This window comes from Mesitornis unicolor, unplaced genomic scaffold (assembly GCF_000695765.1).
Source record: "Mesitornis unicolor isolate BGI_N332 unplaced genomic scaffold, ASM69576v1 scaffold8661, whole genome shotgun sequence".
In the NCBI taxonomy this organism is placed as follows: Eukaryota; Metazoa; Chordata; class Aves; order Mesitornithiformes; family Mesitornithidae; genus Mesitornis; species Mesitornis unicolor.
This window is the reverse complement of record NW_010164429.1, coordinates 144,245-157,888: the sequence shown is the minus strand read 5'-3', so window position 1 is coordinate 157,888 and position 13,644 is coordinate 144,245. Positions and strand designations below refer to the sequence as shown.

General features: G+C 37.4%; 1 protein-coding gene across 1 annotated transcript in view; it reads right to left on the bottom strand.

The window, feature by feature from the left end:
• Positions 1-13,644, bottom strand: part of MYCBP2 (MYC binding protein 2, E3 ubiquitin protein ligase) — a gene marked incomplete at its 5' end in the record, with an annotated part of 156,400 nt that overhangs the window by 1,204 nt on the left and 141,552 nt on the right. The window contains 11 exon segments of the mRNA XM_010194319.1: positions 696-861; positions 1,049-1,156; positions 3,941-4,150; positions 5,159-5,266; positions 5,878-6,066; positions 7,017-7,120; positions 7,382-7,514; positions 9,957-10,085; positions 10,512-10,613; positions 12,228-12,347; positions 13,450-13,546. Coding sequence (XP_010192621.1) covers positions 696-861; positions 1,049-1,156; positions 3,941-4,150; positions 5,159-5,266; positions 5,878-6,066; positions 7,017-7,120; positions 7,382-7,514; positions 9,957-10,085; positions 10,512-10,613; positions 12,228-12,347; positions 13,450-13,546 — 1,466 coding nt within the window.

The following is a 13,644-nucleotide window of genomic DNA, read 5'->3' as shown; positions in this document are numbered from 1 at the left end:
ATATTATTATTATTAATGTCATTTAAAATAAATCAAATTCAACTTAAAAAAGGGAAAAAAGCTTATAGGGAGAATCACTGCAATAAGTTTTATCTCACTAATACAGTGAAGTAAAGCACGTTCTAGAAAGCAAAATCAACAAATACGATCAATAGTTAGGCTCTGCAGTAAACAATAATTCTAAGGTTATATCAGGAGTCAATTTTTTTTTGTTTACTTCATGTAAATATCTTCATCAAAAAGATCTCACTATTTTTTCAACAGAAGGGTAAATAGTATGATTTATTCAGATCAAATCCATGGCACATTCATTTGGAAACGAAGGCACCGGGGCAACAGTTTGCATGACAGGTACCTAAGTACAGATACATCATTTAATGGTGTGAATTTTCTACAATATAATATTAACATTATTACACATCTGGAGTCTGAACTGGAGTAGTTAAGTTAAGTAGTCTTTCTGTACAGAGATATCTAATGTTTATAGGATCAGTGTGATGACATTGCCTGTATTATTGTCAGAAAAAATAAAAGAATCAAAAGCATGCATAAAACAAACCCATTCTAATATCATTCAAGGTACTGAATTTAACATTTGTATGACTGACCCTGTGGTTTTCCTAAAAATTATCTGTAAGAAAAGATAAGAATAGCAATTGGGACTAATTACTAAATTTGCTTTGTAAAAGTACTACCTGCAGGACAGTGTGGGAGTTCTTCTTTAGGGATGCTTGTCATTCTTTGGAAATCATCATGGCAAGCGTTGCAAAAATGTGTTGTCCCAAAACAGAAAAAAACAGCAACCGAACAGCAGTAGCGGCATTTGTACTCTAAGAAATCCGTACCGTGTTTGGGACACATCTAAACAGAAAGAAAACAAATCCCGGTAAATGAAGGAGCCCTGCTGTGACAATCCAAACGATAGTATCTAGTAGTGTATATTAATATTATACAATACACATAATTACAAGTGACTGAATTATTGTGCAGCTCAGGTACTCGGAGCATCAGAATGAAATAAAAGCAGGAATACAAGCTCTTTGCTTACCTGAGCCCTTGAGACGTCGGAGCATGCACCACAAATGAGCTCTCTTGGATCATAGTCATCTCCTTGCCCAGCCTCAGCATCACAGCGAGCTTCACCACCAAAATATGCCTTAATTTTATACAGAAATGATTGGGTGTTAAATCGGAGACAACTATTATTTTAACAAATTCAGTTTGTAAGGGGAAATGATGAATAAGGGTCATTATTGTAGTCTCCACTATTCTGGTAACTCTCGACTCTGATACTTGTTTTTGAGGCACCAAGATAATGTCTCTGAATCTCAGGATAAACGAGACCAAAAATTGTGCAATATACTGTGGTCTATGCAAGTGACCGTAAGGCTTTTGGAACAGCATTTGGATGCTTTATGAACTGCACGTAAGAAAGACAGGACTGAGGCTGAAGGCAGCAGAGAAATACTCTACCAGCAGGGCTTTTCACTGGCCAAAAGGAGTATCAGTTTTTAACCTCATGTGGGATCCCTTATGATTAGAATTTTGCTATTTTCAAGAAACTCATTCTACTTTCTCATCTTGTTCTACCAGGACACACTGGACATAAAAATGCACCAAGAAAGACTGCCAGCTCTGATGAATTTCCTCATACACTGAAGTGTTTTCACCTGGAGTGGTGACATAAGGCAATGTGTAACTTCCTTTCTTCATTACCATCTAATTACAGAATCACAGAACGTTAGGGATTGGAAGGGACCTCAAAAGATCATCTAGTCCAATCCCCCTGCCGAAGCAGGAACACCTAGATGAGGTTGCACAGGAAGGCATCCAGGCGGGTTTTGAATGTCTCCAGAGGAGGAGACTCCACAACCTCTCTGGGCAGCCTGGTCCAGTGCTCTGTCACCCTCACTGAGAAGAAGTTTCTTCTCAAATTTAAGTGGAACCTCCTGTGTTCCAGTTTGTGTCCATTACCCCTTGTCTTATCATTGTTTGTCACCGAGAAGAGCCTGGCTCCATCCTCGTGACACTCACCCTTTAAATATTTATAAACATTAATGAGGTCTCCCCTCAGTCTCCTCTTCTGCAAACTAAAGAGACCCAGCTCCCTCAGCCGCTCCTCATAAGGAAGATGCTCCACTCCCTTAAACATCTTTGTAGCCCTACGCTGGACTCTCTCCAGCAGTTCCCTGTCCTTCTTGAACTGAGGGGCCCAGAACTGGACGCAATATTCCAGATGCGGTCTCACCAGGGCAGAGTAGAGGGGGAGGAGAACCTCTCTCGACCTACTAACCACCCCCCTCCTAATTAACTAATGGGACAATGCATAACATTCTTGCTTTCGGCAATTCTCACCTTTTTACAGTGATTGTAAAAGGACCAGGAAAGTGGCCTTAAGGTGACTATGAGGAAGGAAAAATTTAGGCAGCCCACCTTCCCCCAGACTGCAGACTAACAGAACAAGGAAAGTCCTATGGGATGTATGTCAGGGAATTGGGTAGCAGCCTGAGGTGAACAGGTGCTGGAGGAAGGAAAGAAGTTAAAAATGAGATAGTTGAATGTTGCTGTTCAGACATATGGACACTATGAAAGGGAATAATGAGATACAAGGGAAGGAAAAAGAGGAAAATAACGACATTGAAATAACTGAGCATTAAGTATTGGAAAGAAAGAGTACCGAAAAACAGGGACAGGAATGAAAACTGGAGAAAGTAAGATAATAAAAATAATTTTTGTAAGGGAGACAAAAAAAGGCAGTGGGCAAGTTGCTAAAGGATGAGGAGTGAAACATCGATGAACTGTGGGAGGCAGGAACAAAAGTGAACTGAGTAACTATGTAGTAACGAGCTAGAGGGATTCAGTGCTGTGCTTCTCTAGCCTATGGATGGGAAGTCAGTCCTTTCTCCCTTATTTCCAAATTATGCATTTAATGTAAAACATACACATTGAACATAAAAATTATTGGGGTTTCCCTTGAAGACTTTATAATGAAATTGCCTTATTCCATTCATTCCTAAGGAAGAAGGAAAAAGATGTCATCAGGATGGACACAAATCAGCTTCAGATGAAAGAGGCAATGCGAGGGGCTCAATGATTATCCAAAATGTCTCTAATCGTAGTCTTTAACCATACATAAAGAATGTTTGTCTCTGCTGGCGGGGAAATCAGGGGCTATTTGTATATGATTTTTATCTTCAAGAAAAAAAATCCATATTCTCTACCTGAAGAAAACTGTACATGTATGACCTAGACCACACATTTCCTTTCTCCTTTTTAATTCTTCTAACACCTCTTGTCATCATCTCCATAGCTGCTGCACTTCAAAGGCACTCACGATGCTAAGATCTGAACTTAGGTGTAACTGGTTAAGGAAGGCAGAGTTTCCTTATCTCCACCCTGAACAACTGCACTACCGTGAGTCAAATTAGAGAAGACTCTTACCATCTTTTAAGACTGCCACTGGGGAAAACTACACCAACAGGCTTGCAGTAGTGGTGATTTTTCTGCCCCAAAAGTCAGTTTACTACAGTTTCGATCAACTCCAACTTGGGTAGAAGTTAACATCTAGGTGGAATCTTAGTAAAGAACTCTCCATATCAAAGAGTTAGAATGAGACCTATGCTTGTACTGTTTTAATGTTCAAGAAAAGTGGGATAAAGGCATGGTTGGTGTTTTAAAACAGTATCTTTGCACATTCTTCTAAGAAGGCCAGCACCTCGATGTGCTTTTGGTTTCTGAACTGCTCTGTTATACTTTTACAAGGTAAGACACTATGTACACTTATTTCACTCAACACTTTTTAAAATTATGATCTAACAACAAATTCTTTTCCTGCCTTCCTACTCCATACACAATGTATTAAATATGTGCTCCATCCATGAAGAAATTGCTTTTGAAACTATACCATACAGTTAATTAGAGAAAGTACTAATTGCCATACCTTTTTGCACTTGTAGCAAACATAGTAAGCGTATCTGTTCATAGCATAGCCAGCTGGGTCATTATAAAATCTAACACCTGGTGTTGTGATGGCCTCGCTCTTGTGCAGCCCTTCATACTCCAACCTCATTAGCGCTTTTCTCCTTACATCTTCATAGAGTTCTTTGATTGGGTCAAGCAAATCCTTTAATACTGTATGATTGATTTTGTTCTGAAATAAAAAAAAACCTGATTAAAGTATCTTGCACCTTTATTACAACAGCTGTGATAATTTGTATTACAGTCAAACACAAATAGCATAATGGATGTCACAGAAACCTAAGAGCTCAGGCAATGGAAATTTCAAAAAATGACTGATTATATAATTTATTTGCTGCAAAAATAGTAACCAGGAATGCTTTTTATATGGCCTTTTGTTATACGAAATAATCAGCCCTCACCACAGACTGTAACATCTGCAGAGGGATGGCAAAGGGTTCAGGAAATATTCACCACAACACAGGAATATTCTGATTATACATTTTCTCTGTTCTTTGGTCCTTTTTGACTTACTGCTCGGCAATTAAGAATGACGACTGACAGTCCTCTACGCCAGGACTTTATCATTTAGTGATATCATAGTCACAGGCTACTGTCATAAATTATCAAAATGCAGCACGAAGGAAGAAACACAGCATGCAGAAATGGCTGACCATTCACAAAATTTGTATCCCTAGGGTATTAAGGTGCTCTTCTTCCCAGCAGCAACCATACGCATTTGCTTACAGCAATTATGATTTTGTAGAGTAGAAGAGAAATTTTCAGTCATTTAAGCTGAAATAGGGACATCTCTGTCCTCATACTGAAAAGCAAAGCAGCTTTAAAAGGGGTCAGTAAAACAGAGAAGCCAAGTTTCCTGCTTCAGATAATTTGCGTCAAGATCACTTCCTCCCCTCCACCTACCGGCCGAAAATATTGGGAATTTACAAGCTGGTGGTGCCAAGAATAAAACAGCATAAAGATAATGTCTGCTTTATGCTTTTTTTTTTTAAGAGGAACAGTAAGGGAAGGTACAAAGATGCATCAATGATACCCTTTCTTGAGTAAAATGAGAAATTAAGTAAGTGATGTATAAATAATTTATATTGCAACAAGCAATATATAAGTTTTACAAAAAGGAAAACTAAAGACAGTATTAGGTAACTTGTTTATCTAGGCAGTAAACACATAGCTCATTTACCTTGCAAATAGGACAGGACATAAACCCAAAAGTTATCCTTGGCCCAAGCCATCTGTTTTCTAGCACTCGTTGACAGCATTGCAAATGGAAAACGTGGCTGCAGTCCAGCTTTAGAAAAGAAAATGTGTAAGTGAATACTGAAGTTACATTAACCACTAAACCAGGAGTAGTCGTGTCCTTTTCACAGAATCATAGAATGGTTTTGGTTAGAAAAGACCTTTAAGATCACTGAGTCCACCCATCGATCCAGCCCTACTAAGTCCACTACTAGACCATATGCCTAAGTGGCAACAAATATCAGTTCCGAAACTAATTTACTGAAAATCCTAGAAGGCCCTTATTTTCTTCTTAACATAGAGAAAGAATATAAAATGGTCATTAAAATCATAATATCTCAATTCCAAAACCACCATTCCAACATATATAAATTACATATTTATGCAATGAAGTATATCCATTCATTACCTCAGGTGTTTCTCCCATTTATAAAATACCATCCGTTCTAAATAAAGTAAACATAGGAAACTAAATTGATACAATCTGCTTTCTTGAAAAAGGAGTAACACCAGACAAAAGGCTTTTTAAGTAACTTACATATTGTTATGGTATGTGTTTTTAAGAGTATAATTTGAGGGACCTTCTATTTTAACTTCATACACACTTAACATTACAGCCATAATAATAATCTCTTAAAAGGGGAAAAAAAAAGGAAGATAAACCTGGATAGCCGGTGCTGCTGAAAGTGCTTCAGTAAAGCAGATCATGCACATGTCATCAGCATCTTGCTTAAGAGTCGTAGCGTTCTTATCACACCCATGCAAGCATGGCAAACAGTGCTCTTCGTTCTTAACGCCTCCACACGGGTGGCCACAGGAGTGTGTCTTGCTGCAGGCAATTTTAGCATACTCCTATTAAAAGTAAATAATTAATCTTTTTTTCTCCCTCCACTGAAAGGTTTGATATGGTGTCACTTTTTGAAGGACTGCTGGTTTGCACAATAAACAAAGACAAAAGAATCATGACCGTGTTGCCTTCTGCTACAGCAGGTACTTGGGGAAGACTGCACATTCTGTGTACTTGAAGTAATTTTGTTACTTATGTTACTCCTGAGTACCAATAGCATAATGAAACCATAATTTTTCACATTTAATTTTAATCTAAAGAGAAATATTCCTTCATCTTCCTTGTGTACTTTGTATGTTAAGTGCCTCCTGCCTACACATTGCTTGCCCTGTATCAACAGCCTTTAAGATATCTGCAGCTAACAATGCACTGAACTGAATGAATATAACAATAACATAATATATTCAAAAGGCTGAGAGAGAAAAAAAAAGACAAATTTTCCACAAACAGAAATAAACAGAGTAGAGTAAGAAACTGGTTAGGATTTGGCCCTTCTGCCAATTGTACCTGTACTGCTGGGCACAAAAGCCCACAGGAAAGTTGGATACAGTTGACAAACCTGGTCAAGTCCCAAATGCTCTGTGCTCACATAATAAACAGGCTGTTATGCAAGCTACTTTTATCAGGCTTCCCAGTACACAGACTTTGTTGACAGTATATATTTTACTTTATACTTGGATCACTACTGTAAAAACTTGAGATACTTTTGAAGATAATAGTGAAACTATTGGTGGACTATTGTTGTTTGTAGCCTGTAATTAAAATTAACATTTACAAACTCAGAAGTATTTGAATTACAATATAATATTCAATATTCAAATCTTTTGATATGAGAGGTCTGGTTTAAAATGGACCGTAGGGATGAACAGGCTTTACTCAAAATAAGGAATCAATTTGGTCCTGCAGCCCCTTTTCTTTATGTAATTCGTGATGATTGATATTTGTTAACACACACCTGGCAATCTGTATCAGAACAGACGCTTCCCACTGCCGATAATTCTGTTCCACTCCTACAACCACAGAAACGACATGCTTCCGAACTGCTGGTGGTCGGTTTGCCTGGGCCCGCAAAAGTAAACAAACCCCAAAATTGTTGTAATGAATCATAAGGGACTGATAGCCTAACAACAGACATCTAAACAACATCATAGAAAAAAAAAACAGGAAAAAATGCTTACACAAACTATTTTATTTTTATTAACAAATAAAAGTAGTCCCCTAAAGCAGGTGAAAACCCCAACTGGTTTACTTTGGACAAATGGTCATGTAAAAGGTAAACATAACCAGGATAAAGAGCAAGTAATAACAGTTGTGTTTTACCTGTCTGTTCTCTAAACTCCACCATAGCCTTCATAGTTTTAGAATCCGCTAATGCCATCAGCCAGAAAAGTTTGGTCCTACCACAGCCCTCATGGAGATCAACTTTGATAGCTTCTTCTTCTTCTTTGAATACCTGTCAGGTGAACCAAACAGATAATAAATAGCATCTCTATGTTATTTTTGTTGCTGTCTCTCTGAATTGTCATCAGATGTTTTATAGATTCTGCAGTCTGTCTACTGCAAGCTCTTTTTTTTAATGCATTCCATAATTTGTACATATTGCAGATTGGATATAGGCTCTGTGTTTTTAAAAGTAAAAATATGTAAAATTAACACTTGAGCTAACATGGCTGGGAAAGAATAGTGCAGCAATGCTAAGAAGACAGCTGCACAACATTTTTTCTGATCTAAATAATATGGAGCTGGGACTTGCTAACTACTATTCAACTCATAACACAGGATATTAAAAGCACAAGATAACATAAGAAATATCTTCACATAACCATGCTAGAAGTTTATCAAAACAACATTGATAATTATTGTCTTAAAAATACGTATTATGTAAGAACAGTTATATAAGTAATATTAATACTTTTGACTTTCACATAAATACACAGTGGATACTTTTGGCTACAAGGAGGAAAATACACATTTTTTGCAAAATAAAACAACTGCATGAGATCCTTAGTGGACTTTATACAGTCTCTTCTTTTTCTCCTTTCCTAAGTTTCATAGGCAGTTCTGTTTTCATTCATTTCACCTGCAATGCAATTAAAGTTAGAATTTTCCTGGGTACAGATATAGACACTCAAATTAAACTTTGTTTCAATTCCTCTTACAATCAGGAATAAACCCCTAATTGCTCCACAAAGGATTTGCATAAGCTGGTCATAATAACTTACAGGCTGTCCTTCCTTGGAGGGAGACAAAATATGTTAGAGGTATTTACGATGGAAGCTGGACAAAAACCAGGAAATCAAAAAGAACAGGAAACAGGAGACAGGAAACAAGACAGAATTTAAAATTTAAACTGAGGGGATTAACATGAGAGATGTAAAGGTAAAGGTGGTGAATAAAGAGTAGAAGTTTAAACATGCTTTCAGAAGTAAACAGGAAAATCTGATAAGTAGCTATTTTGGACAGATTAAAGGAGAGATGTGAGGGCATCTATGAGATAAGAACTTACTTTTTATCAACTGTAATCTGAACAGGCTATATAGGAGAAATCAGAAAAATAAATGAGACTAGACTGTGCTGTGCCGTGACAGAAGAGCAGACATACAAAATCATCATCTTAGGATGACAGAACAGGAACATTTCAAAGGAGATTGCAAAGATCCTGGCTAAGAAACAACAGATCCAGGTGGATCCTCCAGGCTGAGCCTATGCTGCAAATGCGGAGGCACCAAGGAGATTCTGTAAAGTGAAACTCAGTGCCCGCTCTCTGAATTTCACATCATTTGTGCTCTAGACTACCTGATCCCTTGCACTGAATGACCATCAGCACTGTGTCCCTGCATCTGTCTTTTTTTGCTTGTTTTCAGTTTCACCTGAAAGGAACCCAGTTCCTTCACTCTAAGGCTGCTCTGTAACACAAATCAAAGCACAGTAAGGAGGTAAGATCAGCTGCAAAAGCCCATTCCCAATCCTAACTATAAAGCTAATGTAGGTGCACTCTAGGAGAGGAGGAAAGACTTCCATTAAATTAACTTTATTAATGAGTTTTATTATTTTAGCCTTAGTACAAACGTAATTAGTGAGAGGGAAAATGGAAAATAAAGGACCATAAAAAACACAGAAGAAAAACTGTGAAGAAAGAGGAAATGTTCAGTAGTTTCAGAAAGAAAGGCATCTTCAACATTAATTTCGATGACAAATATTCCAAGGAAAATGTAGTTTCAGGTTTAGAGACTAGCAGAGTACAAAGCAATTTGTAAAAACTTGCCAAGGGAAGTCAAAGAAGAAAAATGTTTCAATCCTAAAAACAAAGCCAGAAGAAATCAGGAAATTTTCAAGCTTATGGATATGAGAACATATTTCTCCGTGAAAAGACAGTGAGGGGTGGGGGAATACTGAAAAGTAAGAGAACTGACATAAGGGAACCAGTAGGAATATTTGCTGTCAAGTGGTCTTCCTGGATATTAAAAAATGTATATACATAAAAACTGAAGGGCTTGAAAAGCACTGACTCATATGATAGAAGTAGTAAAGGAGATACAATTTAACAGGAATAAAGACCCAATATATACTTTAGAAAGTCTATGCAGTGCTTAGATTTTCCTAAAATATGTTCCTAAGTGTTAGAACAAGAGACAAGCAGGCTGATGTAGCATAAAAGTTAGAGTTAGGAACTGCTACATGATTTTCCAGTCATCTTCAAAAGAGAAAGGACAAAGTAATTTAACCAAAAACAGCTAAAAAGAATTAAGTGGAAACTTATCTTTTCCCATCGCAAACAACAAAAAAAATACAATTTTCAGATTTGGTTTTTGGTACTGTCGTTTGCTTATGTATTAATCAGGGAAATGCACACAATGTAGGCGGTGCATACAACATGGTGTCATGCATACTCTACCTGTCTCTGGTGAGTTTTTGTTCGCCGATGGAGATGAAGGAATCGGTCGCAATCCGTACACAAGTTCCCACAGACATTACACAGAATGATTGCAGCAGTTTCACCATCATCATGGTTATCACACATTGGCTGAAATAAATTAAGAAAAAATATTAAATAATTACCTCTCTATTAAATCCCTCATCTCCTTTCAGCATCTGTTTTTATTCTCCCCCGGTGTCCCCCTCCCCAAATGAATAAGGGAGGGTAAAGGCCTTGTTCAGAATATTAATTTTATCTTTAGAATAATCAGTATCTAAACAATTTACTTTCAAAAATCCATCCTAAAGGATGGCCTTGCTCCACTCTAAATACCAGTAGAATTGCTACCCTAATTGTTCAATTTTTGTTTTCTGAGTAGTGCTTGTCTAGAACACAAACGCTTAAAACATGTATGTACAATCTCCACTGGGGACAACAGCAAGGAATAAGGTTAGACCAATCATTACATTATTCTAAATTATTTGACTACTGAATAAATCAAAATACACATAAAAACATGATTTTCAGTCTCACCATCTGTTTCTGTTGCCCATCCTTTCCCATCCATCTTCCTGAGGATAGTCTATCAACGTGATCCTGATCAAGTACACACAGGGATGCTAAGGCCAGCCATAGCTATTGAAAAGCAAAGTAGAATTATATAGTTTGGAAATACTGGGGAAAAAAAATCCCAAATACTAAATATATAAACTTTGGCAGACAACAGTGTCACTGTTACCTGCAAACCATAACCAGCTACCATCGTTACCTGAAGCCTGCCCATACAACACAAGGTTTTTTCCAAAATAAGTCAAGCGCACAATAAAACTTACTGAACTTTTGGGAACTACCTTGTTTCTTTCAGGTATGTCACTTTATGGTCATAAATACAGCAGTTAGCACACAAGATAGAGAGTGAAGAAAGATCAGAGTACATTGTAGAGAAATATGGCAAATACAGACTTGTGTATTGCTCCCAAACATTGCAGGCTTTTGGGGAGAAGATTAAATTCAAGGACTAATAAAAAAAACAAACAAACCAAAACAAACCCAAAACTTCAGCTCAATGAGATTGGTTTCCCTATGTTCTCTCCTCACTGGATGGGGCATTTGAGATTACCTAGAGAAGGGTTCTGAGCAAACTATTCATCCTCTCCATTGACTACAGTGAAATCCTAAAGAGATTATCCTACATGAGGTTAATTTGTTGGTAGGCCATTTGAACAAAATGGCTTTAATTGAAAAACTCTACTGGACTCCCCCAAAAAAGTCACATCTCCCTGACAGAACTAAGTTCACTGACAAGGAGAGACACACTGATGCTCAGGGCTCCTCTGAAACATGGTTAAACCAACACAGTGACAGCAGGAGCTGGTGGGACTCTGAGACCATGTCTTTCAAAGAGAAGAGGATATATGAGTAAGGGGGTGAAAAGAACAACTGGGACAGGCTTTTAAAACAACATGAGTGTCAAATGCTTGTGACCTCTTTTACATAAAATTATTACGCTTGACAAGTCAAAATCTGTACTCCCCGACATGGCAGGAATGTCACAATTTACAGGTATACTTGTGGTATTTCAAGCAATCTGTTAAGGTTACTTTAGTCCAAGTTTCTATAAAACAGTCATGGAAGAAGTAAAGACAAATTAAAAAAAAACTACTCCAGGTAAATAATAAAGGGCTCAGCAAATTATTTTTCATTTCGAGACTAAAACATAGGTGAAGCTTAGCTTAATTGTCCTAGGGAGTGCTCACTACTGCATGTTTTCATAACAGCCTTGAGATGTGGCAGCTGATGTCCCAAAAGTCAAACCACTTAAATAATCGTGTATAGAGCTGGGAAAAGACAGCTGATACATATTGTGCAATTTTCCACATAGATGATCTTGTAAATTTAGTAAAAGGTGAGTATCACAAACTTAAAGCACAATTACCTCAAGGTTAAAAACCCAAATGCATATGCATAATACTTGTTCTTCATTAGCTGTGAGGTAGCCAAGATACATAAGAAGAAAACTCAATCTGCTGTGACACACTGAAAGCAAAACTTTTATTAGGACAAACAGCGATTACCTTAGTTAGGATACCTGTCCATGATGCACACAGCCAGATTTGGAGAATGTAAACTGTATACTGTGTGCATTGTTTCCTGAATACATGTAAGGAAGTTTTTTCCTAAAATATAGGAAACCTCTTGGATGGGCTGCACGTTCACAACCACCTAATTTAGGTTTAGTCAAGTTCTTACTCTGGTTGTTGCAATGCACCTCACTGGTGATCTGTATTCTTCTTCCATTTTGGTCAGAGCTATGATGGTTTCAGCAATAGCGTTCTTTGTCACACGGGACCAAGCTTCTGACAGATGACCCTGTTAAAGAGGAACCTCAATTAATTTAAAATAGACAAAGAGGAGTACACAGGAAACATCACAACTACAGCATACTTTGCAAACCAACCGTAAAGATTCTGAGCCTACGGCACTGACTCATACCCTAAAGCTCCCAATTCAGAGACTGCTGAATCCTTAAATTCTCAATGTCATCTCTAAATATCTAAGCCTCATGCTAAAGGTGACAGAAATAATTGAGACTCACTGGACTCTTAAAAGGGAAACTACAGCAACTAAAGATGACTTCAGCAACTTGGAGAAGGGATCTCCTTAATGGTGATCCCATGGCACAGTGAATGGTTTAGAAAACAGGACTCCAAAGCTGAACATACTGAAGCAACTTCAAAGGGTAATCGCAGAGGAAAATCTGGGTCATTTACAGCATCTGACAATAGGTACAGAATTAAGGAAAAAAAAACAAACAATCCAACAATCCCTCAACTTTCCCCTAAACATACACACAACTTTTTTTTTTTTTTGCCAGTATTGTTTCTGGGAAATAGCTGAATCACTTTTCATCAAGTTCTTCTGCCAAAAAACTTGTCTGAAGCAGATACAACTATGGAAAATTTCAGCCCAGAGGGTTAAAGTACCTAACAACTATAAATGTAGATCTCAGTAAGGCTGAAAGAAGTCAATCTTAACATGCAGTCTTAACCAGAAACCCCACATATAAAATCTACATACAGTTACATGAAAACACCACTGTTATCTTATTCCACAGACACTTTTTACTCTTCAGTTGGAGTTCTGAGTGCTCAAGACTTAAAAAATTAAGATTCCAAGTTAATAATGTAGAACTTGACACACCATTATTGTTTACTTCTTAAATTTCTGGTACAAGTAACTTACTGAAAAGCTTATTTCAATACCGGGTTTCTGTTTAGAAGAATGAGAACTCAGTTCCTACTGCTCCTAGGCCTGGACTCTACCCAGAAGATTATACTTTTTCTTCTTGAGACCAACTCATATTTAACAGCTCAACCCAACATTAACTGCAACAGAAAGTTATGAAAAAATGTACTCTTCATTATCAGAAATATTTTAATATCTTCCCCATACTTAAAGGATAAAAACTTACTGCTGCCATATCTTTAATGAGTTTAATAATGATTTCTGAAATCTGTGTAGGTGTTGAACCCTTCATCCACCAATGGCTTTCACCTCGTCGAATGTAGCTGCAAAGGACATATACGAAATTAATCCAAGTAATTAGTCACTATTTGTCAAAATCCACCACAAAGAAACAGAGCTCATATTCAGCATATGGTAGGTT